Here is a 27,786-nt window from a genome sequence, read left to right on the forward strand (position 1 = left end):
GAGCTTTAGATTCTGTTGAGGTTCTATTCTACCTACACTCATGAAACTAAATTTCCGTAACATATATTTTTTCTCTTAGGAAACAGCCAATGTCATGGTGGATAATGTTCTTATTCCTGAAGATAATAACAAAGGTAAAACAAAAAAACCCCAAACACCCCAATGTCTTTCTTTTTCTTTTTAAATATTTTATTTATTTATTTTTAGAGAGAGGGAAGGGAAGGAAAAAGGAGAGAAACATCAATGTATGGTTGCCTCTCGCCCGCTCCTTACCAGGGACCTGGCCTGGATTCCAGGCATGTGCCTGGGAATCAAACCTGCAGCCCAATTTTCAGGCCAGTGCTTAATGCACTGGGCCACACCAGTCAGGGCCCCAATTTCTTTTAAATCATGCTTTCAATTAAGTCAATTGACATGGGGAAATATCTAATAAATATGTTAACTGTTCATTATATAGATTCAGGATAAATTTTTATAGATATCAAAATATTTGTAATTTTGACTGAACCAGTTCTGATGAATGGTATATTATTGTGATATTAAAAATCTATTGTCAGTAAATAAATAAATAAATAAAATAAAAATCTATTGGCCGATTGAGGTCTCAGGGGGATTTCTTATTTTCTGTTAATGAAATTTGCTATTTTCATGTATTACAGGAAAGCATTTTAAAATTATGTTGGGTTTTATATAGTTTTAGAAATTTGCATAGCATTTGCAGAGATTTTTAGAGATGTTCACAGAGCAATTTGGAAAGTCACTATGAAAATCCAGTTATTTTGTACATCAACTTTCCTACTTTATTAGCAAAAAGAATAATTTTGTTCTACCTAGCAATCATTTTGATAAACTTTAATGGCTATCTAAGGCTCCCTTGTCTAAAGTTTGCTATTAGATCTGATGCTTCTTTGGTTCAAAAGAGATTTAGAAAAATTTGGTCCTTTAAGAGTTAGCAATAAGGTCTAAATCAGATACTAAATGTGGAAATAAAGCCAAAATTGGGTTCTGAAGGATTTAGCCAAGCTTTTGCCTTTGAATTTGTATTTGATTATCTTTTCCGTGTTTCCTCCCCATCTCTGCTTTAGTGTCTTCCTAATTTACTCTGAGTAACTTAGGCATTTAGAATATTTGGCTTATGAAATATGTTTCCATCAGTCATTCTTAGAGAATATTGTTCAGTCACACATACCAAGATTTCCACTAATATCGGTGCATGTGTGTGTGTGTGTGTGTGTGTGTGTACTGGTTTTAGGTTTTTAGTTCTAATGACAAAGAAACAGCATCTTGGAAAAGTTCCCCCAGTGATAGTTTTTAGCTGATCTTTTAGGAAAGGTGATAGAATCACTGTGCTGTTATGGAAATATCTAAAAGGCCATTTGCTCTGCAATGTGGGGAGCAGAGAGCACATGGTGGGCCTCAGTTTGGTTCCTGGGCCTCAGCCAGTTGACTCTCCACTCGGCTCTGATGTGTTTCTAGTGTGGAAATCTTGGTTCTTTATAATGGTGGCACTGACTCTCAAGAAAAGAAAAGGTAACTGATCTTCTCCCTACTTTCCTTTCTAAGGAATGTTGCTTAAATCTTCTATCAGCTTTCAAAACATCATAGAAGGAAGCAACAACTTCCACAAAGACTTCCTAATTGGAGAAGGGGAGATTTTTGAGGTGTACAGAGTGGAGATCCAAAACCAAACCTATGCCATTAAGTTATTTAAACAGGTATGGAAAGAATTAATGTCACAAGATATTAATTCTATTTATTTGCTAATATTTCATATTAGAATGTATTATGTTTTCATCAAGATTGAGAATATGTGTGTTTGAAAATGAAATTTGAAATATGTGTGTTCATAAATAAAATAAGATATGTGACCTCTGGTGACTGGAGAAATGACTGAGAAATGAATACCTATCTTGCAGGAATGTGGAAGTTAAATCCTTCCCTTCCCCAGATATACTGCATGAGAAAGACTTTTCTGAAAAGCCTTGCATTGCCTTTGGGACTTTGCTTCAGATGGTCAGATTGTGCCTAACACTCCAGTGTTCACGTTTGTTTTTTTAGAGTCAGAAGTATCTCTTCTGGACAGCCTCACAGGCCAAGCCACAGGCTCACGTCCTGTGTTACCTTATAAATTCTCTTCTATCCCAGTTCAGAAGTGCGGGAAAGGGGAGGCTTCAAGCAGGAGCAGCAAGGCAATGATCAGAGCAGGAGACTGGGAGACAGCTGAGTGATGGCAGCCAGTAGAGCAGAAAGGGTGTGGAGGAATCCAACTCAGGAGCCAGGAAGAGATAAGTACACAGCACACGCCCAAGAGAGCTGTTCTTCCTGTCCTTCGCTGTCGGGCAACAATTAATAAACATTTTCTAAACTCCTGTATGGATTGAGTACTGAGCATGCAGAGATGAATAAGGCAGATCCTCAAGTTGCTCACAGCCTTACAGGTGGAAACAGCTGGATTAAAAAAAATTAAACTGTAGTGTGAGAAGTACTTTAGCAGAGATTTGCCCAAAAGATCCTGGGAGCCCATAAAATATAACCAGAGGGGGGTGCATCCAGCACCCAGAAGAGAGCCTGGCACCGAGTAACCACTCAGTAAACAGTTCTGCAGTTAACAAATGGGAAAGTGGATGAAAGGAAGCAACCTTTCAGCTGGATTTTGAAGGGTGAGTAGGATTTTGGCAGGCAGTGAGGGAGGGGGAGTATTTTTGCAGTGGAATAAATAGCAGGTGCAAAGGCCTGGAGGTGCAGGCATGAAAGCAGACATCTTACTCATGAATAACAGATCCTTCAGTGGAGTAGAGGTTAGTGTGGGGGTGGGAAGGTAGTGGCAGAAGATGATACTGGAAAGACAGGTTAAGTTCATGGATGATTTTTAAGAGGGAGAGTGAAAAGACTGGATTTGAGTTTTTTAAATAGAGCCTGGGTTACAGGTTAGAGGATGAGCTGGAAGTTGGCAGGAGCATTGGAGTAAAGGGGACAAGAGCTTTGACTGGAGGTGCAAAGACCTGGTAGAGGGATATTTCAGATGTGTAAGTTAAGAAATGGATAGGCCTTAAACCAACATTCTCAATCCCAATATTAGAATCACATTGGGAGCTTTTAAAAACTGAGCCCCTGAGTGTCTGGTTAGGTCAGGGAAATGGCAGTGGTGGCAGGCATCAGTATTTTTAAAGAGCTTCACAGGTGGTATATAGGTAGCCCGTGTTCAGAACCCATGCTGTGAGGTGGGGCATGGTGAGGAGAAGGTATATCTGAGAGGTGATATGAAATAGACCCAAAATAGTGATCTGGTAGATAGGGTTGGGGAAAGAAGGGAGAAGGAGGGAGGACCTAAAGTGAATCCTACTTTGCAGCTGAGATTACAGGGACTTAAAAAATATATATTAGCCTGATTTCTCCATTTCCTCAAATTGCATGTTGCTCGCTAATTCTAGACATCTCAAAACATTTGCTAAGATGAAACATCTAATAAAGAAATGGAACCATCTACTGGTAAAACCACTTAACAAAGAGAATGTGTCTACTCCTGAGGTAGCCTAACCAAAGCCTGCTTCTTGGGGCCATTGCATCTCTGGCCCCATTAGTACATTCTCTTTCCGTTGCGCCCCAGGCCACTTCCCCAAAGGCTCCATCCATGACCTTCCTCTTCTGCAGCTGCCACCAACTTACACTTTCTTTGGGGAGTTTTCTTTCCAGGACTCTGGCTTCAGGATGAGATGTCTTTGCCTCTAGACGTCCTTCCCTTCCTGACGCAGAGACAATTATTTCTTTGATTGCCTCTGCTCCCTCCAGTATGGTTTTGCTGACCCTCCTATGTGCAGTCACAGCACCATAGCATTATATCATGGTATTGATTTCCTCATCCTTGTTTCCCAATAGACTAGAGGGTTTTCTTTAAAGGGTTCTTACTTAACTTTGTATCCAGTGCCTCATTACAGAGGCTGATCCGTAGTAATTACTCAGTAAATATTTGTTGAACAATGAAATGAACGACAAACGACTTTTTAATGAATTTAGCTGCTGAGCTCTAGGAGTAAACAGACAGGAGGCGACAGAGGTACCAAGAACCAGAGACTGTGCGGTGTTACACACACTCATACAAACACGCCCCCACACACATTTATCAGAAAGATGAGATAATCCAGTGAAGCTTGAGCCACAGAGCATTTGAGTCTTTTTAAAAAGGAACATGGTTCTGTAAAATTGGACATTAACTTTAATAACCTTTTGTAGAGGGACTGAAGCAGGAAATGTACTAGATGTGTTGTTAAACAGGCTCCTCCAGCACCTGTTTGGTGCATCTGGGTGGGGATCCGAAATCGGGCATTTCTCACCAGCTCTGGGTGAAGCTTACATCCCTCGTGCACACACCACACTTTGAACGGCAGGAATGCCAGCCTAGCATGCACACAGAAATGAACCCCTTCATTTTTCAGATTAAGAAAACTATGACACTGAGGTTAAGGAACAAAAAGTCAACAAATAGTGAGTTGTAGAAGTAGGCCTGGGACCCAAACCACTTGGATCACACCACAATGTTTTTTAATATAAATTCTCATTAAAGTGTCTTTGAATATAATTTGTCAGCCTAGTTTATTGTTTCTGACTTCCTGAATTAACTTGGAAATTAGCTTCCAGAATTATTGGATTTCTCCCTCTATATTCCTGAGGACAGAGAGCTCTGAAAACTCTGCCCTGTCTAGCATTTGCAAATGATAGAAACTTACAGCTGATGGGACCTAGGAGCGCACTTAATTTAACTCTTTTATGTAAAAGTTAGGAACCTGAAATTCAGACATGCAGTGACATGGCTGTATGGTCACTGACAACAGTGTCAGGTACAGAGTATGCTCAGTATAATGTTATTGAATTCATTAATTTATTCAATAAATATTTGCCAGGCACAGGGCTAGCTTCTGAAGCATCTTTGAAATAAGAAGTTATATTTTTATTTGCTTCATAAGTCCATCTCTTCAAAATCAATACTGAGGTAAACTTGAACCATCATAATTCAAACAACCCAAGTCACAAATGCCAAACTAGTGAAATCAGTTCTAAGCAGAATACAGCAATCACAGACTGGGTTCTTTATGAGATCAAGGGGGGAGATTTCTAAATGTCATGAGATTTTCTCTGAATACATGTATTGTTAAATTTATGAAAAAGGTGAAAGAGTTTAAATATAAAATATGGCAACATAATACATTGCATGAAAAACTTTTAATTTAATAGCTTGGTTCTTAATCCATTTGGGGTTCATAGATGTTTGAAAATCTGATTAAATCTAAGGATCCTTTTCTCAGAAAAATGTGCATTTGCATTTATGCCAAAAAGCTCATCTGATTTTAGAAAGACTGTAGGACTTAGGCTAAGAATTCTAGAGCTAGAGATCCTTTCCTTGATTTTTTTTCTTGTTTGTCTGTGTGATATTTAGGAAAAACAAATGCAGTGTAAGAAACAATGGAAGAGGTTTTTATCTGAGCTCGAAGTTCTACTACTGTAAGTATATTTTGCCTGGAATTTTTTCCCTTTGTGCCTGGTCTTCATCTTTTTGTTCATCTTTGATTCTACAGCACAAAGCTTGGCATGGTTGACATTTAATAAATGTGATATTAGAACTTTGGGTAAATATCTGACATTTATTTTAGTATATTTCTTAGAATACATTTTAAAATAGGCCATTTACATAATTCACTTGAATATTTTAACAAGAAACTGTCAAGAGGAAGTAGGTTAAATCATGTGTGACTAACATGGTTGAGTATAAAATAATTCTTAGAACTTTAGAATTGTATATATTTTACCATTTCCTCCTTCCTTAGAGACTTTCCAGTCAAGAAACTGTTTTGTCCACATAACCACCCTCAAGAGAAGAGTTCTAGACAAAGAAATCGAGCGTTTGATGCACATATTGTTTTCTGGGAATTTGTTTGTGAGCCTGAGAGTCCTCGGGGACAAACTAAAACTACTTCATTTTCATACATATTCATATATGCAGCTGTGCAGCCTGCCTCACCCAAGGCCCCTAACCCTAAAGAGTTCACTCATCACCCTTCACAAAGAGAGAATGTTCTTTTCCAATGTTTTCTAAACCAATATGTGACTGGGGGGAGGGGTACCAATCCTTCTGCTTTTATATCCAGGCCCAGAAGTCAAAATGTTAGAGGCTAATTCTAAAAACATAATATATATCATTTAGTCAATGGAAAACTGAAACCAAAATTGCAATAAAGTTTTTATATTTAAGCTGTATTTATTTGCTTATGAATAAGTTGAAACATTTCAGAATTCCAAAAGTGCAAAAGGATAAACAAGAAAATAATTTCTTCCACTATTATCATCCAGCCGCCCAGCTAATTTTCCCAAAGGCAATCGCGTTGTTAGAGTCGCGTACACCTTTCCGGAGAGAGTTTCTGTGTAAGCGTTCGTGTATTTAGTCTTATGTTTTCCCTCTTCTCCCACAAGAGGTCGCACACTTGGCTCATTTTGCTCGTTTTAGTATTCCATTGTGTGCTCCGCTGTAATTTAATTAAACATTCCTTTACTGATAGGGTTTTATTTTATTTTTTATTAAAAAATATGGTGCAACAAAAAACAGCATATGAAATATGCTATTTCATACCTGTTTGAATATATCTAAGATAAATTTACATAAATAAAATTATAGGATCAAATGGTGATATGTATGACATATTACCAAATTGTCCTTCACTAGAAGTTATACCAATTTATACTTATGCCAGTCATATGTAAGAGTGCCTGGTTCCCCATTCTTGCCAACATAGCATTTATTCTCTTTTGAAAATTTTTTTTATTTATTTACTCTTAGAGAGAGGGGAAGGGAGGGAGAAAGAGAGGGAGAGGAATATCAATGTGTAGTTGTCTCCAGTGAGCCCCCCACTGGGGACCTGGCCCACAACCCAGGCATGTGCCCTGACTGGGAATCATACTGGCAACCCTTTGGTTCACAGGCCAGTGCTCAATCCACCAAGCCACACCAGCCAGGGCATAGCATTTATTCTTAACTTCTAATTTTTGCCAGTGTGCTAGGTGGAAATAGTTTCTCAGAGTAGTTTAAATTTCTTTTTATATTATGAGTGAATCTTTTTGTATGTTAAGAGATATGAAATATAATCTTTTTCTCCATTTTTTATTGGACTGTTGTGTACTTTTCTTAATGGTTTATAAGAGCATTTTATATATTAGAGAAAATTACTCCTGTTTTATGTTATGAGATACAAGTAATTTTATGTCATATGTCTTTGCTTATTCTAGTTTTTGCCATGAGGAAATGGTTTTCATGTAGTTCAATTTAATATTTTCGACTATATTTTCTTTTATAAACTCTGGGTTTTATATCAAAGTTTAAAAGGCCTCCCCCACTGATAGTTATAAAATAATATTACCATTTTTTCAAGTACTTTAATGATTTCATTTTTTACATTCATGTATCTGATTCATTTGAATTTATTCTGGTAAGGTATTTATACATTAATTTAGAGAGAATTAACAACTCTATGATGTTGAATATTCCTCATGTGCCATCATTATTATTTATATTGCTAATATTTATTCACCAAGAACTTTACATGAATTAATTCTTTAATCCTATGTGGAAATCATAGGATTACCTATGTGGTAATGAATTTACCTATGAGGTAAGTACTGCTATTATCCCTATTTTACAGATGAAGAAATAGAGATAGATCCTATCTTTTTTTTTTTTTTACAAGATCCAACTTATTTCCTAAATCATCTTCAATCTCTCTGGTCTCGGAGATTTACTTATAAATAAGTCAGATGCAGCTTTCACCTTTCAGAACACAGTATGTGAGATGTTTGGAGTGGGATTAGCAGAGAATCGCATAAATAAATGGGCAGTTTCAGTAAGTGAAGCGCAGAACCCTGAAGAAACAGGAAATGGCACCTTGGGGGTGGGGATGAGCCACAGAGTAAGCTTCTTGGAAAAAGTAACATCTAAACTGAGACCTGAGGATGAGTTTTTTGGTTTTTATTTGTTTAATATCAAGGGAACTGCTTAATCCTTGTGCCTTGAATAGAGTTGGAAGCATCTAAGAATTTGGCTTCTGATTCTTTTTTTCCCTTCTTCTTCAAGAAAAGAGAAAAGACCTAATCATTTCCAAGGATTTGGCTAAAGGTTTAAACTTTAACTTAATTTTTCTAAGAATCTCAGGAAGTAGGTGTTTTACCCACTTCCATAGATTGGCTGGCTTAAACAACAGAAATTTGCTTCTCACAGTTCTGGAGTCTGAGATGGCCAAGATCAAGGCAGATTTGATTCCTGTGAGGACTCTTCCTGGCTTGCAGAGGACTGCCTTCTTGTTTGGTCCTCAAGTGGTGAAGAGAGGGAGCAAACTCTTTGCTGTTTCTCCTCGTAAAGGCACCAATTCCATTATGAAGACTCCGCCCTCATGGCCTCATCTAACCCTAATTACCTCCCAAAGGCCTTATTATGAAACATTATCCCACTGGGGGCTATGCTGTCAACATATGGATGGGGCGGGGCATAATTCAAATCGTAGAGACCAGGTAACTTGTTCAAGTTTACACAGCCGATAAAAGGAAAACCAGAGACTCAGACCCAGGATTGTTTGTTGTTCGAGTCTGTCTGCTCCGTCACAATGTGCCAGGTTGCATCATGTTTTATCTGCAGGGGCACTCAAAAATATTTATTGAATTTATTTCAAAAGGTATCTGACCTGCTCATCTTCAGAGCTATATAATCCAAAATCCCATCAACTTAAAACTTTTTAGTGAAAGGATGGGTGAGATGGATCCACAGAATTCAAAACAGCAATCATTTCCTATAACATTTCCGTGTTCCATGCTTTGATAACTTCCAAAGTAATCATTTTTCTGGTAGATCAGTAATCATTAAAAATAGGCAAATGGTCATTCCTGCTCTGTGAGGGAGAGAGCAGAGCCTTGTCTGTGTCTACACAAGGTCTTCTATCAACTGCTTATCAAAAGATTTCCAGTTCAGTAAATTATTTTAAACTGCCAGAGAATCAGCCAACTAGTGGCATAGATCAGCTGTTTAAGCAGCTAAATATACCCACTGGGGTCCTTTTCAGTCCATTGCTTTGCATTTTATGGATACGGTCAGTATCATAGTAAGTGCAGTGATCTCGTGTCACAGTTTTTCACATATTTAACAATAAAAGTTTCTCTGTGTGTTTGTGTTTGTGTGTATGTTTGCGTTCACATACACACACACACCCTTTCCTGAGGAAGGAGGAATAGGACTACAAGGGAGATTAGATTAGATGATAGATAGATATCTCCCTATAGATAGATATCTATATATGTGTGTGATTTATACCAAAGTTTTGCTATTGAAGAAACAAATAATAGGTCTTTATAAATAGAACCATTTTTTAAAAAACAGCTTTATTTATTTGAATATCTCCAAGCATGCCTACAACACAGTATACATATTCACCAATAACTGATGAATCGAACTGAATTCACAGTATGCGTGAATTTCACATGTTTTGTGTTTCATCATTGTTACCTGGGTTCCATTGGTTTTCACAGTTATGACACATGCATTCAAGAAATACAGCCATTAAGGAAAGGAGCCTGAGGCATGTATGTTACACTGACACAGAATTCCATGATTCGAAAGCCAGTGATACGGTTTTCATCCTCTGACTTTACTAGTCACATGGATTTTAGATAACAATACAATCTTTGTGAAGACTTTGGTTATCTCTTTTACCTGCGTGACCGATGCCTGGTACAGTACCTACATACGAGCTCTCAACAAATGTGAATGAAAACAAGTCTTTTGTATTCTTCTATTTTGGTGACTTACATGTATTTACCTGAAGCAATGACATGGATAGTTTCAGTTACATTATCTTTATTTAATAAATAAGTTATATTAGGTTTATGCTGCTAAAAATAAGTTAATATGGAATATTGTTGTCTATTTGTTGTAAAATTCCCAGCACCCCAAATCTTAAGAACGCTTCACTTTCTTAAATTTTCTCTCCTATATTTGGATATTTTCTATGTATTTGCATGGTCACAGTTAATCACAGAGGGGCCCACATTTGTTAGAACACTTTTGACCAATTTGGAAAGCAAATCTGTGCCATATATTCAATGAAATTATTCTTCCCTTGGCCAAATTTATGTTCTGCTTAGACCTACCCCCCATCCCCAAACCAGAGTGTTGTTTATTTCCTATTTGAATAAGCAATTTGATGGATTTAAATATCTTTTGTTTCAAGATATCAACATCCAAACATCCTGGAATTGGCTGCATATTTTACGGAGAATGAGAAGTTCTGCCTGGTTTATCCATATATGAGAAACGGATCACTTTTTGACAGATTACACTGTGTAGTAAGTAATTTCTATTACTATGCTTGCTACTTTGATTCCTTGAAGCCCGTGGGGAGCTAGCTGCTGAAACCTTCCTTCCGCCAGAGCTGGGAGGTCAGTGTGCGTGTTCAGATGAGGGGACAGCCCACGATGGGTCTCCTGAAGAGGCAGAGGACTTCTCCATGAATTAATTTCTTACTCTTAGAAGGTAGAATAAATACCTGAGTTACTGTGCGTTGTGCAATATGGTGGCCAAAGAATTTATTGGGTCCTTACTCCTTATTGATTCTATATCTCAAATGGATGTACATCAACTACCCTTATTTCTCAGATAATTTTTGTGTCACTACCAAGGTTCCACCCTTCAATACAAAGAATAGACATAAAAATGATACAGACTCCTTAAAGAGAAGGAGGCTGAACAAATGCCACGATTTCTCATATGATGTTTTTGAAATGTAAATTTAAAAATTGTTTCAAATTGGTTAAGTTTCATTTAAGATGTGAATAAAACCAGGTAATTCTCAATTCCCCACACTATTATTATGCCACAAATATTTTATTTAATGAACTTTTAAACATAATTACTTTATTATCCATATTTCAAGTAAGCTAAAATTAACATTATGAGGTATTTTCATTGGTTACAAAGGCCTAGAGCCACCACCGGGAGTGGAGGAAAGACTGTCTTGAATTAAAAATGTGTCATGGTAACCACAGCACCCTTCACCATCAGCTTCTACTCCGACAGACTTCTGTGTAAGGAAATTGCACACAGTTTTTACTCAGAAAATCCAACTAAACCAACCACTGTCATCTTTTTAGGGTAACACAGCCCCACTCTCTTGGCACACTCGAATCAGTGTATTAATAGGAACAGCCAAGGCCATTCAGTACCTGCACAACGCTCACCCGTGCTCGGTCATCTGTGGCAGTGTATCAAGGTAAAGTGCCCGGAGCTTTGGGTTTCACCCGAAAGCCCCTCCCGTCACTGCATGTGGGTCAGACTTCATGCTAGTTTCTGTCTATAGTCCCTGGCATGTATGTGTTTATTAAAAATCCTCATCTAGGTATTTCAAATCTTACCTTTTTATTCATGAAAACGTATCTACCAAATTAAAAGCTACTTTTATGCTGCCTAAGGGAGAGTTTATATTACCTTTGAGAATTATTAATGAAATATGTAAGACAGTTTCATGCACTCTATTAATTATATGGGATAGCAAACTAAGAACTGAACCTGTATTAATCTCACTTTAAAAAATGAGGTCAAAGGAAGGGTTAAGTGACTTACTTATACAGGGACTCCAAGCAAGATGTTAATGACAACTAAAATTCTTTGTGCTTGAGTCTGCTGTGTCTTGCTGATTCCACTGAGCTGGCCACCTCGTAGCTGCATGTATTCATATGTGACAAGCTGAGCAGCAACTCCCGTCTTCTTTTTAAGATGTGAGAAAATTAGGAGCAATACTTTCCATCTTTCTCCTTCTTCAGTGGACATAGGTATCATTCAGAGAGTAGACAGCCTGACCAAAACCTCCTTGGTGAGTTTTTCCTATGTGCCCTTCATCTTGAACTTGTCCAAAATAGCTAAATATGCCACTGCTGGACAGCAGGGAAGACTCCATTTAAAAGGCTGCTCCCTCTTCTGAACCATCTCCTAGTACCTTAAAAAAAAACTTGGCATGCTTTTGAGTTGACAAAAGAGGGATGGATTGCTTACTTCTTTGATTTGCTAGTGAAATGAACTCCATGTGAAAAGACTAGATTTTCATTTAGTCCTAGAGGATTCGGAGTTACCACCCACAGATGTCTGCTCCTGTAGCAACGTGGTAATTCATCCACTGCTAATGACCCCATAAATCAGCCTAAAGTTGGTTGCACCCTCACTGGCACCTGAGACATGGACAGACAGTGGAGGTCTCAGAGGTCGGTGATGTTGGTTATTAGGTTTGGTTCCAAAGGGCTGAGGTGGCCACCCTCAACCTAAAACCACCCTCTTTCTACCCAGGTCTCACCAGCTCTGCCCAGCAGGCGCTCAAATATGTTTAACTGAGTAAATAAGTAAAAAAATTAAATATTTAGAATTTTTCTGTACATATTCTTCCCTTGGCTTCAGCTTAAAGTGAACATGAGTTTATTTTCAATCTCAAGCAGCAATACATGAATTTAATTAATTTTTTTAGCCTAATGTGGCTAAGTTGATCAAATTCTGTCCTGAAAGCACAGCTTGATAGGAAAAACGGGTGAGAAGAAAAATAGTGTCAGAACATCGGAGCGGAGGGATACACATCCAGACTCCTTCCAAGCTACAAGGTTTCCCAACACTGACGCTGAGTGAGGAGACTTGGATGTGCCCCTCCAGCATCTCACTCCTGGTTTAGGTTAGAGCACGGACCGTGGACCCCAATTTCTGCTTTCCCGCTAATGTTTGGTGCCTTCAGGCAGGTTCCCAGGAAACAGGCTCAGAGGCAGAGATTTGCGTGCAGGAGATTTTTTAAGGGTGTGCTCTCAGCAACAGCAAATGTCAGGGAGGAAAGGAGCAAGGCCCAATTGTGCTGTTTGAGAAGCTGGGCTGGGAGACTATCATAGAGGCCTTGGCCGATGCCATGGACCTTCTGTCATTGCGGTGACCCTTGAAAAATATTCTAAAGTGAGGCAAGGCACTCAGGTTTTAGTACCCCTTTATCTGATTGGCCCTGAGAGGGGCTGTAACTTGGCCAAGATGGCTGCCAGGTGAGGGCTTCTCTGTGAGCCATCAGCAGCCCCCATCCCTGATTGGGGAGCGACTGCCTCCCTGGATTTTGAAGGAGGAACCTGGGCCACCCCACTGCAGCCACCAGTTTTGCAGGAAGGATCGACCAGACACTGCTCTGCAAAATGGGACCCAGTGATTCTTTCTCATGCACTTTCCTTCCCGCCTCTTTTCATCTTTCCTGGTAGTTCAGTAGAAGATGACTTTCTGCTTAAAATGCGATTCTGAGCAAAGTGCTTAACTTATCTAAACCTCAGGTTTTTTTCTTCTGCAAAATGCTAATAAGGATAATGGCTTCTATCTTAGGGTAAAATGACAAGGTATGAATGGCACCTGGCAAAGAGTACACACTCATCAAATGGAAGCTCCTGTTACAATTGGTCAAGAAGTGGTAGGAACAGCAGTGGAAGAGGCTGACAGATGTGATAGCTAATCAGCCCTTTTACTTCTCCGTTTTTTACTCACTGGCTTCATTCAGGATTCTATAGCCAAAATACTATAAAGTGGGTGGCTAATAAACAACACGCATTTGTTTCTCACAGTTCTCAAGGCTGGGAGGTCCAGTGTCATGATGCTGGCCTGCTCCTTGTCTGTGAGGTCTCACTTTCTGTTCACAGCCAGCCAGCCATCTTTTCCCTGTGTCTTCACCTGGGTGAAGGGGCAAGGGATCTCTCTGTGGCCTCTTTTTAAGGCACAAATCTCTTCTCCGATGGCTCTACTCTCACAACCTAATCAATTCCCAAAGGCCTGCCTCCTAATTCATACAGTGTCAACATATGAATTTGGGAGACACATCCAGTTCATAGCACTTTCCCTCCATCGTAAATTTATTGTGTTTGAAAGTGAACCCACAAACTAAGATCTATTTTAAGAAAAATCACTTCCATGCTAACTGACATATTGAACATTTTTTAAAAATAGGCATTTTATTTTTAATTTTATTTACTGATTTGAGAAAGAGAGACAATTTGTTGTTCCACTTATTTAGGCATTCATTGGTTGATTCTTGTATGTGCCCTGGCCAGAGATAAAATCCATAACCTTGGGACATCAGGACAACACTCTAACCAACTGAGCTACCCAGTCAAGTCATACATTTATTTCAGCTCACAAATATTTGTGGAATATCTGTTGCATGCAGACCATTGTATTAGATCACAGAGGGGAAGACAGTGATCATAGTCTTGTCTTTGAAGGTTCGACCTGGTGATCAGAGAGATAACACAAACACAATATACAAAATGCAACACTACATCCAATGCCTCATTGGTCTGAAAAGGCTTTTCTTCTTTTTTAAAAAATATATTTTAATGTACATATGATGTGCTTTGGTGTGTTCCTCCTTCGGTCCAACTTCTTTTGTACTCTCTGAGCTTCCTGGACTTCCTGGAAGTCTATTTTCTTTGCTAGATGGGGGAAGTTGTCCTTTATTACTTGTTCAAATAAGTTTTTCACTTGTTGCTCTTCCTCTTCCCCTTCTGGTACCCCTATAATTTGGATGTTGGAACATTTAAAGATGTCCTGGAGGTTCCTAAGTCTCTCCTCATTTTTTTGAATTTTTGTTTCTTCATTTTTTTTCTGTGCGGTTTCTTCATTCTTTTCTTCTGGTCCACTCCATTGATCTGAGTTCCAGTTTCCTTCCCATCCCTATTGGTTCCCTGTGCATTTCTCTTCATTTCACTTAGTGTAGCCTTCATTTTTTCATCTAATTTGCAACCAAAATCAGCCAGTTCTGTGAGCATCCTGATCACCAGTGTTTTGAACTGTGCATCTGATAGGTTGGCTATCTCTTGGTTGCTTAATTGTATTATTTCTGGAGCTTTGATCTGTTCTTCCATTTGGGCCATTTTTTTGTCTTGTTGTGCCTCTTACGTATGAAGGGCGGAGCCTTAGGTGTTCACCAGGGCAGGGCAACCCAGTTGCTGAGCTGTGACATTATATGTGGGGGCAGGGTCTGAGAGGGAACAGTGGCACTTGCTCTGCTCTCTGTAGGATCTCAGTCCCCTCTGCCACTTCCCCCAAGCAAACTGGGCCTTTCTGGGCTGATTCTCATGTGGGTGGGCTTGTATACATTCTAGGACCCTGTGGGTCTCTCCAAATGAACTCTCCTGTGAGGCTGGGAGTTTCTCCCTGCACCTCAACTCCCACAGGTGTTTTCAATCAGCGTTTTAAGGCTTTATTTCCATGTGCTGGGACCCTGGGTTGCATGATCTGTCTCACTCCCCAGTTTCTCCTGGTTTATCTGCACACGAATGTGGGACCGCCCAGTCAGGCACCTTGTGCACAGTGCCTCGCTTTACAATTGCCACCTCACTGGGTCTGCCCATTGCCACCTTGTGCCTGGGGTCTGCCAGCTGCCACCTGCATACCTGGGGTGCCTTTTGCACATGTTACCACTGCTTTTTGTGCTGCAACCCCTCTCTGTCCCGCTGCCCAACTGTGCCCTGCTTCCCAGTCTGGATGAATGTATCTATTTTATCTTCTTGGTTGTCCAACTTCTATACAGTTCAATTTTCTGTGAGTTCTGGTTGTTATTTTGTTTCTAAATTGTTGTTGTCAAAGGGGGGAGAAGGTACAGAAAATAAGTAGCATAGATGGTAGGTAGAAAATAGATAGGGTGGAGGGCAGGAATAGTAGGGGAAATATAGAATCTAAAGAACTTGAGACACGTCGTCATAAACTAAAGGGGGAGAATGGTGGGGGAGGGGGTGTGCAGGGTGGAGGGGAATGAAGGGGGAAATAGAACAACTAAAATATAATCAATAAAATCTATATTTAAAATGCGAAACAAAAGTAAATAAATAAATAAATTGTTGTTGTCCTTATTTTGGTTATGCGAAGAGGCACAGTGTGTCTACCAACACCTCCATCTTGTCCGGAAGTCTCCCAGTAGAGCTACTTTTCTTCTAATTAGGTAGTTGCAAGCCAAGTCTTTGAGGAGATAGGTCATGGCAGTGGATTAATTGAAAGAATGGAAGAGAATATTCCTGATAGAAGTAATATGTTCAAGGGAACAGAGTGAAGAATTGCCAAGCATATAATGATAGCAAGACATATTGATTGACTGGAATGGAAAGGGTAAGTTCGGAATAAAGAAAGATAAGACTAGAGAGAGGAGTAAGAAGTGTGGTCAGGGTTTGGATAGAGGCTTGAGTATTAATGAGGCTGAGGACTTAGATTTGATGAGCACGGCTCTCTCTGAAGGGACTCAGAGGCTTCTCTGAGGTATAGGTGGCAACAGAAAGGCTCTGGAATCTTAGGTGATACCATGATTTTAAAGGAGGACATTTATTCCAGGCCAGTATCCCAGGTACATGATCAGATGTGCTGAACTGCAAGATCATCTGAATAACACTGCTAGATGTGTGCCCAATGGGCAATAGGGGTATCGAGTACCGAAAGACATCTGATCAGATGGGAAATCTCATGGAAGAGGCAGGGTTTAAACTGGAAATGCAGCTGGCAATGTATTTTATTTTCCTAGTTGGTGAAGGGTCTGCCAGTTGTTGCCTTTCTGGGGTTTCCAAAAGGCTCAAAGACTCAACGTAACCATCTACAGACTGTGCCCATCCAGGCATGGGTCAGGGGGTGGAGTTCTGGGGCTGTGGGCATTTATTGAGAATTGTGGCTTCACAAGTGCTCATCGGTGTGTTCCTCTCTGTTCCAGAGCACATCAGTCTCTTTCACAGCCACTGAACTCTTGAACTTTCTGCTGAGCCTGCCAGCAAATATGAGAATTAGTGCCAACTCTAGCAGTATATTTCCACCTTCCTTGGGTGATGGGCACACCTGTTCTCTAGGAACTGGAATGAGACCAACTGATTTCTCTGGGGGCGCTGAGCATCTGTCAGATGGTAATGGCCGAGAGTCTTGGCCAAACGTGAATTGGCTGACCCGGGTACTCTCCTGAATCTCTTTTAAATGAACCCCTCACTTTGCTCTGAATGTGGGCCTCCCTAATTCTTGGTTCCTCTACTCATATGTACAGCCTCGTGTTTTCAGGAAGGCCTGCGATCCTACTCTTCTGCCTTTGTCATATTAATTTTTAATTCTTTGTAAGGAAAGGCAGCTTCTAGGAGATATGGCATTTTATCATACCATGCTGATAACTGACTGGGAAAAAAAGGATATTTTAAAAAGTGTTAAATAGTGATCTTTTGAGGAGCAAGTCAGGTCCCTGTGTTTGTCGGAGTGAGAAATGGGAGCTGTGCTTCCCTTTATTGTCTTCTCTGCATCTGGGCCTCAGGCTGATGAATCACAGAAGAGTTGATTGTACCTCATTTGACATTATTAAATAATGTTTTAATAGCATGAAATAACATGGAACAATGTGCATAAAGTGAGATTAAGTGAAAAAACAAGTTGAAGTAGTATAGAGTACTACACATTTATGATTGACAATAGATTAAAAGTAAAACAGGAACATAAATAAGGCTTTATTGAGACAGAGAAATACAGCTTTTTACTGAATGGCTTAGTTTTTCTTTTCTATTATGTTTTTAAATTTTTTCTGTAAGGATGATGTGCTATTCTTATAATAAAAATAATATTTATTAGAAAAATATAATTTGGCATCAGGCCTTTCGATGTCAAACTGAGGAAGCAGAAGAAATATCAGTGGTGAGTCTCTAGTTACTAAAGGATATCCAAAAGTTTCATTTCATTCATTCTCCATAATTAATTCCATCTGCAGAGAAGCTTGGTAATCTTACACCTTTGTGGTTTGGAAAATAGTTTAAGAAATGAAGATTGTAAGGTCATTACTGAGCAGCCTGGAGCCTGGAGTGTGAGCAACGCCTGTGTTTAAGCACAAGGAAACGGTGTCTGCACTGTCACTGGAGGTGACGGGGACAGAGCACAGGAAATCTGCCTTCAAGCCCAGTCCTGCCTCACACTCTTGGCTCCCGGTTTTCTTCTCATGTTGTACGTCCAGAGCAAGCTGGGTGATCTGAAGTTGGATCTCTTCTTCCTTTCAAATTCTGTGACGTTGCACCTGACTATTTTTGCATCGTACTCTATTTCTAAACGTAAGGACTGTGACAGGAGAAGGATGTGATTCTACACTTTTAAAACCCTAGTCAAGCTTTATCCTTATCAGCTTCGGAGTGAGGATGAGGAGTGCAGCTATGTTCGGGAGGTGCCTCCGGAGACCTGCTCGCCCTTGGCAGGTTAGGCAAAGTCCTGACTTTCCTGTTTCCCAGAAACACCTTCCCCAGAATCTTTTCTCTCTTCTTCCCCCTTTTCAACAACCAACCCAACACAATGACAACCAGTGATGTCATTGCCTCTATCTCTAAGTGTACCTCCTTTGAGTCAGGAAGATCTCAACTCAAATCCCTGCTCTACTACTTTCTAGCAGTGTGACCTTTGGTCTCATCTGGAACTGAGTAGACTCCACTCCTCCCAGATTGTGGGAATGGAGCGAGATAATATGTATAAAGCACCACCCAGAGTTTAGCAATAAGCTGCAATTTCTCCCACCCAATGGAGACTGCCTCTTTCACCTCCCAAGTGACTCACCCAGCAGCCCTGGGCCCGTGCACAGTACGTGGTCAGAGCTCCATTCTGGTGCAGATCTAATGATTAGAGCTTTCTGTATATTGAGCTAAAATCTGTGACTTGTTCAGTCACTGTTTGGCACTGGAATTAACTACGTGCACCTAAAAAAAGAGGGGGGATATTTCACTTAAATTCTGCTTTGTAATCAACAGCTACTTATTTTTTTTATGAGTAGCTGAATAAACAGATTTATTTTCAGTTAACTGTAGTAAATCCAAAGAGCACTGAACACAGGAGAAGGAAGGCTAAGCCTAGGTCCTGGCTCTGCCATTAAAAAGCTGTTTTGCACAGAATAAGTTATTTCAACCACGTAGGCCTCATTCACCTCATCTGAAAAAGAGCAACTTCACTATAGCAGCAATGACAAATCAATTTCATCTCACACTGATTGATTGGCAATGATTTATCATGTGCAGTATTGAAAGAGAATCTGGGTTGTGTACATTTTGCACTCAATTAATGATGTCTGCTGAAAATATGGGAGGATGTTTTGGCAACATTTGGGCCACGTATTTGCCATATAAAGAATGGTCTAACTTATTCATGGGTTTAAGTTCTCTTAATGGACTAACTGATTAGATGAACAAGTGGTTCCTTGCCATCAACTATAGACTCAGCATTATGCTTATGGAAACAAGTGGGAATTGGAGAAAGAAGGAGGAGCACTAGAATTCAGAGAAGTCGAGTGAAAACCTCACGGAGGAAGCGAATCTCAGGCTGCATAGAGGCCTGGATAAAAGTGAGGAAGAAGGAGTCCTATGCAGGTGAGGGGAACAGTGTTAGGAAAGGGGATCAGAAGTATGATGGCAGATGGAAACTGAACTTCTGGTGGTGAGCATGCTACGGTGCATACAGGCATCAAATTACAATGTTGTGCGCCGAAACTTATGTAATGTTAGTTGCCAATGTTACGTCAATAAACAGTTTAAACTTTTAAAGAAAGGACAGAAAGGCTTTAAACGTCAAGCAGAGCAGTCTGCCCTGACTGCATTAGTAAGTGCTGATACCTCAGGGCAGCTCATGGGCTGCAGACAGAGCAGGGAGCTCAGGGGAAGCCGGACGACTTCAGACTTGGCCGAACTGCCCACCGAATCGTTTATCAACCTTGCCAACAACCCTGAGTTTAGGTGTCACTGGTCTTATCTCAATTTGACAGAAGAGAAAGCCCAGACTTCCAAAAATCAGTATGCTGCTTCTGTCACACATCTGTGGATGGGGCAAGGAGGTGGGGTTCCACATTTGTGTGGGGACTCGTGAGAGCACGGTGGCCTCATTAAGCAGAGACAGGGAATTCAGGCCGGGAAGGAGAGCATAATGAATACATGCAAATTTGGAAATGTTGACTCTGGCCTCCTTGTGAGAATGGCAGTGGGGGGAGGCTGAGGTGGCGATTCCGCCTGCAGTGTGCACGCAGAACCTCCGTCCCGTTCGGACAGCGGGCGTGAACGGCCTTCTTAGTGGACACTCTGTCAAGGACACAGTGGCAGGACATGAAGAAAGACGCCAAGTTTTGAAAATACATTTCAAAGGTATTTTCAAGAAGTCTGGCAGTTTAGTTCGTCCAAAAATGTCTTCACAATTTGAACTCTTCAAAGAGAATGTTACAAAAACAAAAATTTATTTCCAGATGGTGGAATCCGAGGAGGAAAAGATTTAAAGAAAACAATCTTAAAGAACCAAAGTCTCTGTTCGTGACCAAAAACCCTCACATTTTTATTTGGGGAACGAAGATGTTTTTGAGTTACAGGATCACATAAAAGCATCTGAAAGCAGTAAACCTTCTTGCTATTTCCATCCTATCCCTTGGTGAGCTTAATTGTTTTCACATTTATGAACGATCTTCAATTCAAATGCATTTTATGCTGGACACCCCCCCCACACACACACACACATTCATCCCCGCTAGTTTCCAAAGCCAGGAGACAATCTGGGTGAACATTTCCAATGTCTCCTACACGCCTCCATTCGCTCATCCCTGCGTATTGCCAGTTGTCTCCTGCGGGTGAGGGAGCCTCTCCTGCATGGGAGGGGCTCTAGGAAAGAAAGAGAAGAAGCCATTGGTTTAAAAACAAGTTTTAAAAATGGACATTGGTCAGAGGTATACGGCTGTAGTAGGTACATAGAGAATTTCCTTGGTGAGGGGCTAGAAAGGCTGAGTGGTTGGAAAGAAGGGCAGGAAGCCACAGATGGGCCCCTTCCCACAGCAGGCCCCCTGCCCGAGGGCCCATGCCCCTCTTCACTCCCAGAGCTGATGGGTGTGGCGGGACTGGGCTCCCACTCAGTGTTCAGTGAGAATGGCAAAGCCTGCGGGAAGTGCAGAACGCCTTTGTTTGACTGACTGTGTCATTAACCAGTCTCCTCTCTCTCCCTCTCCCCCTGTGAAAATCTACATTTGCTTTTCAGAAACATTTTAGATATAAACAACTTCTTTCCCTCAGACTGTCCTATTTTCCCCTCAGCGCCTCTTTTCTTCTAAGATATCGAAATATCTTAGAAGATATCATTTTCCTCCTAAGAGATGCCAAAAGAGTGAAATATTACATAAGTTAAAATTTCCCCTCTTCTATTTACCATTACTGACTCTAAACACCAACACCATTGATACATGAATACACCATGATACATTGATACACCAACATTCATTAATACACCTGGATACATATATGTGTGCACACACATGTACAAACTAATAGCTATATATTTTTACTTTCCATGGTCTTAAAATGCCTGGAAATGTTAATTTAGTCAAGTTCTTCCAGAATTTTTCTGGAACTATTTTGTAACACAGCCACTGCCTTGAAGCTAGTTAACCCAAGGGCCATTTGGAGCTCCAGGGTCAGCCTGCAACACCCTTACCTTTGTTATTTCAAATTGCTGCCCTTGAACTCCTAGTGATAGCCAGCCAAATTCCCTGGGACTTGGAGGTAAGGTGTCCTGTGTGGAACGGACAATGGCTGCATCCTTCAAAGCACATTTCTAGGCCTTCCCTGTATATCAGGCACTCTGCGTATGTTTTCTCACTTAATCCCTGTAACAGCCACGTGAGTTAAGCATTGCCAGTTCCGTTTATTGACAGGGAAACTGAGGCTTAGGGAAGTTGTGCTAGTTTGGTTGGAGATGAAATTTTACAAGTACAGGAGGAGTGCCCTGTACTGACTGGGCCCTGACACAGAGAGCCCAGTACTCATAAGGTAGCCATTAAAGCAAAACAAGCTTTAGTACTGTCTCTGAGTCTTGCCTGGGTGCAATAGGAGAGAGAAAGCTGCACCACCCAAGGCGGGAGTAAGGTTTCTCAGGCTCATACCGTTTTAGACCAGATGCCCACATTCTGCAGTGGGGGAGTGGGTGCCTGTCCTTTCCCAATAATCTGCAGGTTCCCAGAGAAGCTGGGCCTTGCCTCATCTGGTGAGGGGGATCTTGGTGTTGCAACAGCAGTAACACAGGCAGCAAGAAGTCCTGTTGCCTCAGGCTGTCCATAAGAGGCCTCTACAGTCCTATGTATCTCTGGGGCCAGTTGGGTGGAGCCTGGACTTCTCCTGAGAGTTGCCAGGCACTCAGGGCCTGGGCTACTGGGCGCCAATAACTCCCCATAAAACCCTATAAAAATAAACATATCTGCAAAAACCAATCATGCACTTCCATGTCAAACATGGTATGCGCACTTAAGTTTAAGTCCTGCATCATAGTCTAGGTATATCATCTTGCTTTATATTTAAGACCCACAGACTTCAATTCAACTAAATTAGGAGACAAATTGGCAAGCAAAGAAAGCAATTCTTGTAGCCTTTGGGGGATTCAGTTCCCTCAAAAGAATTGTCTTAGGATCCTCACCAAAGGGGAGACTTAACACAATAAATTTTCAGGCAGGATAAGATCACCAGCTTGTGCAGGATCTTCCCTGTCCCATTAGTGACCTGCCACTGATCCTTCTGCTAGAAGAATTATCTAGAGAGGTCTCTCTGCTACAGTAAGTAGTCTTATGGGAAAAACTAGAAAAATAGGGTGTATGCTCTGGTTGGTGTGGCTCAGCAATTGAACTCTGGCTTGCAAGCCAAAAGGTCGCCAGTTCGATTCTCAGGGCACGTGCCTGGGTTGCTGGCCAGGTTTCCGCCAGTGGGCAAGAGACAACCACACACTGATGTTTCTCTCTCTTTCTTCCTCCCTTCCCCTGCCTGAAAATAAATAAAATCTTGCAAAAAATAAAATAAAATTAGAAACATTTTAAAAAAGAAATAGGATGTAGAAACTCTAAATTAGGTGTGTGGGCCATCGGGTCCTTCTCGTCCGTGTCCTTGGTAACCACCATAGCCAGCTAACAAGCCGCCCTCTTATTGCATTATATTGTGACATGATTTTAGCTATCTGTGTTGTGTTCATTTTGGTAATCTGTTTTCAGCCCTATACAATAAACATATTCAGTTCACCTACATGGTAGCTGAACGCACTTTATGTTAGAACGTTCTATTTAAGGTTGAAGCAGGGGGATTATGTTAGAACGTTCTATTTAAGGTTGAAGCAGGGGGAAGAATTAGGACAGAATTGATTGTTGAAGGGCCTTTTGCAATTCCCACTGTCCTGAAACACAACATCCTTCTTCCTTGGCTACCATTAACCTTTATTTCGAACAGAGTAAATCACTGGACTCAAAATTTATGTTACACACTAACATCAGCTGGTAAACAACTTGTCTTTTCACCAAATGTCATTATTCAAAGTGTGAAAGCAGTGCCCTAGAACAATTTCGCATTCTTATTGATGACCTCTCGCGGACCCAAAGTCCTTTGTTGGGTTTTATTGTGTAACACATTGTGGTCACAGCTCAACTCTTGCAGTAATGTGATTCACCAATTGCTGGAAGCTTCCTGCCAGTTTTGCTGAGGGTCAAATAAATAGATTATGGTTGTTGTTGCTGCTGCTTTTTTCCTTTTCTGCTTAGAAAAGACCTATACTTCAGGGAGTCTAAGTATTCCACAGATTCAAGTTTTTGCATTCTCCTCATTCTGGCATTTTAAGTTGGGATTTTTATACCTTCTTTAGAGCTGGGATGGGGGAAGGAGAGGGCCAGATGTTTGACAATGCAAATCTGGCAGTCCTGGCTTTGCTTCCTCCTCCAGGCTGAAGTGCAGTGGGGCAGCGTGCAGGAGAGAGCCAGGCTCTGTGTGGGGCTGAGGCTGGAGGGGCGGAGGGTTGGTCCTGGCAATGAGAGTTCATGAACCTCTCTGCCCACCTCATCTCCTGGCACACCTGGCAAACTTCTGCATTAAATACCCTGGCAGTCAGAAGTGATCAGGGCATCTCCAGAAGCCCTCCTCTTGATCTGAACTAGTGAAGTGTACATGTATGGAAGAATTATGGGCTAAATGTCTGTTCTCACCAAGAGCTAGAGAGAAGGTATGATCTGGCTCTAGTATATTCCTCATCTTCAGAAGCATGTCAGGGCAGTCGATACTGTTTCCAAGTGAGGAAAACAAAGAATGGGTGAGGAGTGACATAGATGTGTGGGACCCAGGCTGGTCTTAGAAGCTGCCAGGTTTGAAGTAATCTGGGGTGAAAAGACAAGGAGAAAAATGAGGACTGTGCTTATGATGCAAGTCTCATCCCTGACTTTCTCCTCATAAATTCAAGGATCACACAACAGGTCAGGGCTTTGGGGCTTGTGCAGAAGATGGGTTCTTTGGATTTTGCGATTCTGCTAGTTTAAGGCATATCTTTCTGATCCTGGAAACCCCATCATTTTGTCTGTTGTCAGCTCAGTCCTGGACAAAGTCTGTATTAGAATTCTTGAGGCCTTAGTTTTACACCCTCTAAAAAGGACCAGGACTCTGGATATTCTGAATCATAATAACGCCTACAATTCATACCTGCAGAGCTGGGGTGTGCCTATCAGTCTACTTACACAGGGACAGAAAGGACTCCTGGAATTTTCATAAGGAATGTTCCTATGAAAACATCCTTATTCTTATTCTTAATGGAATGTTCAGGATTAAGAATCTCTTACTTTCATCCTTCACCTTTTAACACTTTTAATAAGAGCCTGTAGTAGTCCAAATGTCCCATATGGTGTTTTGAGTGGGCAGGTCTTTTATTAGTAGCGTTGGCTGCAGGGGACAAAAAACAAGCTCCAAATAGCCCTAAACAAAGCTGAAAAGTAGGTAACTTTCTTTTAGCCCACCCACCTCTCTTTATCCATATCCATCTTCTCTCTCGTGAGCAATTGCTAACCTTCATCTTAGCTTCCATTTACTGAGCATATGCCAAACAGCAGGCTGTTTATATGCCCCATGTGCCTTCTGTGAGTTTTGCCGTTTTCCTCATTTCACCTGTGAGAAAAGACAATACTGAGGTTTGCAGGGTGAAGTAACCCACCTGCGGTGCCAGAGCCAGGTGTGGGCCAAATGAAACGTGCCTCCCCCTTGGCTTATCTTTCCTATCCTGGCTATGGCAGCCCTTCACCAGTCAAGTAAGCTAATGCTTACTCTCAGCCAAGATGTTAAGTGATTATTAGGGTTTTTATGTGACTGGTGAACAGCTAAAAAATGACTCCTAGCACTTGGCCTTTGCCTCTGCCTCTATAGATGGGTATATTTTAAAATAGGACTCAAACACAAGGCCCTGGCCAGGTAGTTCATTCGGTTAGAATGTCGTCCTGACACGCTAAGGTTGTGGGTCCAATCCCCAGTCAGGGCATATACAAGAAGCAACCAATGATGCATAAATAAGTGGAACAGCATATTGATGTTTCTCTTTTTCTTTTCCTTCCTCTGTCTCTAAAATTAATTTAAAAAAAGACTCAACACAAAAAAAGCCATGGATAATGGGACAATGGATTAGGGTTATCCCTAAGGCAGGAGCTGCTAAAGATTCCTCACACGTCACGGGAGAGTGGCTCCAGGCAGAGCTCCGTGCATGTCACAGACCATTGTTATCTGGTTAAAATCCAGGTAATATTCTCATCACACAAGCAGAGCACAAGGAAAGCTGCTCCGGTTCACTTCAGTGTCTGCTGTTGACAAAGCATCAGCTTTATCCACCAGCTCCACACACGTAGCTATAAATTCATAATGCCCACTGTTCCTAGGTGAGGATTTTGCTTTAGGTTCTATATAACACTTGGATTTCTACTTGAAGAAAATTGAGCACATGTCCTCTATTTCATGGAAAAGTATGGATTGTTTTAATTTGTCCATCTTTGTAATTAACTAGATAAAGGTGAGCTTGTCATGTTATTTTTCACCAAAATGTCTTTTTAATGTCTTTGCCTTGTTTGTCCTTGCTCATAATTTTAGTGCAAACATACTTTTAGACGATCAGTTTCAACCCAGACTGACGGGCTTTGCCATGGCTCACTTCCGGCCCCGCCTGGAGCACCAGAGCGCCGCGACGAGCAGGACCAGCAGCAGCGGCAAACACCTCTGGTACATGCCGGAGGAGTGTATCAGACAAGGCAAACTCTCCACCAAAACCGATGTCTACAGCTTTGGAATCGTGAGTGCCGGGGAGGCTCTGAATTGAGTTGTACCCTTGAAATCCACGTAGTTTTATTAACCAGTGGCCACCCTGACAAATTCAATTTTTGAAAAAGGCATTCACTTTCAGATTTATGATTTCCTGTTACTCCTTGTTTTATACATTCATTTTGTGTAGTCAGTCAGCAATAAAATAAAACTTTATTAATTGGAATGAACACTATACTCATTGCCAAGGTTAATGGTCGTGACTAATTGTGTATATATATTTAACTTTCTGTATATTCTTTGTAGGTGATAATGGAAGTTCTGACAGGTTGTAAAGTGGTGTTAGATGACCCAAAGCATATTCAGCTGGTAAGAATCGTCTTCCTCGCCGCACCTTGGTCTTTTTTCTGATAGAGTTCTAAGTGGGGTTGTCTCCTCCTTTTCCTAGAGGGACCTCCTTATGGAATTGATGGAAAAGAGAGGACTCGATTCGTGCCTCTCACTTCTAGATAAGAAAGTGTTTCCCTGTCCTCGGAACTTTTCTGCCAAGCTCTTCTCTCTGGCAGCCCAGTGCGCTGCAACGCGGGCAAAACTGCGACCATCGATGGACGAGGTACGTACACACACACACGGTTTCATTACAAACTAAGGCCGTGGAACCCTGGAAAGTCTAAATGGGAGAAATTGTGTATCTAAGTTAATTCTTGGTCAATGAGACAAATCTAGCCCTGAAAGAGAATTCTAATTGAGTACATAGCTTTTCCAGGTCAAAGAGTCATATCACTTGGTACTCTGTAGAGGTCGTTATTGGGTGGAACCAGGACCCTGCAAAAATTTTAATTAAAAGACATAGTGAGTACTTTGGAGAGAATATTTTATTTAAACTTTCTTAAGACATCTTCCCATTAAAGATTCAGTATGTATTTTTCTCTTTTTTATGTACTCATCTGCCCAACTGATTTAATTATGCATTCATTTAGTATTTGTTTATAATAAACAATTTATTTGGCACCTAATTTGCATGTGCCAGACTGGGTGCTGGGTGCTGGGGATCCAATAGTGATCAAGCTATGGTTGCTGCCCTCAGGCTCACGGTCCATCAGTAAATGTGGACCTCCAGTACAGAAAGATAAGCGGAATGCTGCATGGGAGAACAGCTGAAATACAGTCTAGCAGAGGGAAGTCAAGGTTGAAGAGGGAGGCTTCTTCATGGAGCTGAGCTATGACCTGAAAAGCAGGGTGGGTTTAGGTAGCCTTCAATGGAAGGACTTCCCCGGCAGAGAGAACACACACCTGCAAAGGCTCAGAGCGGGTGGATTTCATGTTGCTGAGACCACAGGTAGTTCTGGGTAGTTCATGGAAATGGGATGGCAAAGGAAAAGCTGCAGTGGTTATAATTGAAGGTTCCAGGAGGTAGAGGGACATGAACTCTATTCTAGGAGTTCAAGTTTTATCCTGAGTCTATCGTAGAGTAATGGAAGGGTTTAATCAGGGAGCTGACATCATCAGAATATAGAAAGCCCTGGGCTGGGAGTCAGGAGAACTGTATTCTAAGCCTGCCAGCACCAGGAAGGGCTGTGGGACCTGGAGTCTTTGGCCTGAGAAGGAGCTGTGAGGTCTGTAGTGGAGGGAACATGGAATTGGGAGCCAGAGACCTGGGGTCAGGCA

The 27,786-nt window shown here is 41.1% G+C and overlaps 1 protein-coding gene across 1 annotated transcript in view; it reads left to right on the forward strand.

Annotated features, from left to right (window-relative positions):
- IRAK3 (interleukin 1 receptor associated kinase 3) overlaps positions 1-27,786 on the forward strand; it is a 58,992-nt gene that overhangs the window by 23,803 nt on the left and 7,403 nt on the right. The window contains exons 4-11 of the mRNA XM_037136019.2: positions 80-134; positions 1,564-1,715; positions 5,432-5,496; positions 10,257-10,371; positions 11,176-11,294; positions 25,951-26,149; positions 26,425-26,487; positions 26,567-26,731. Coding sequence (XP_036991914.2) covers positions 80-134; positions 1,564-1,715; positions 5,432-5,496; positions 10,257-10,371; positions 11,176-11,294; positions 25,951-26,149; positions 26,425-26,487; positions 26,567-26,731 — 933 coding nt within the window. The remainder of the gene's footprint in view (positions 1-79; positions 135-1,563; positions 1,716-5,431; positions 5,497-10,256; positions 10,372-11,175; positions 11,295-25,950; positions 26,150-26,424; positions 26,488-26,566; positions 26,732-27,786) is intronic.

This window comes from Artibeus jamaicensis, unplaced genomic scaffold, assembly GCF_021234435.1.
Source record: "Artibeus jamaicensis isolate MK-2021 breed Jamaican fruit bat unplaced genomic scaffold, CSHL_Jam_final contig_233, whole genome shotgun sequence".
NCBI classification, from domain to species: domain Eukaryota; kingdom Metazoa; phylum Chordata; class Mammalia; order Chiroptera; family Phyllostomidae; genus Artibeus; species Artibeus jamaicensis.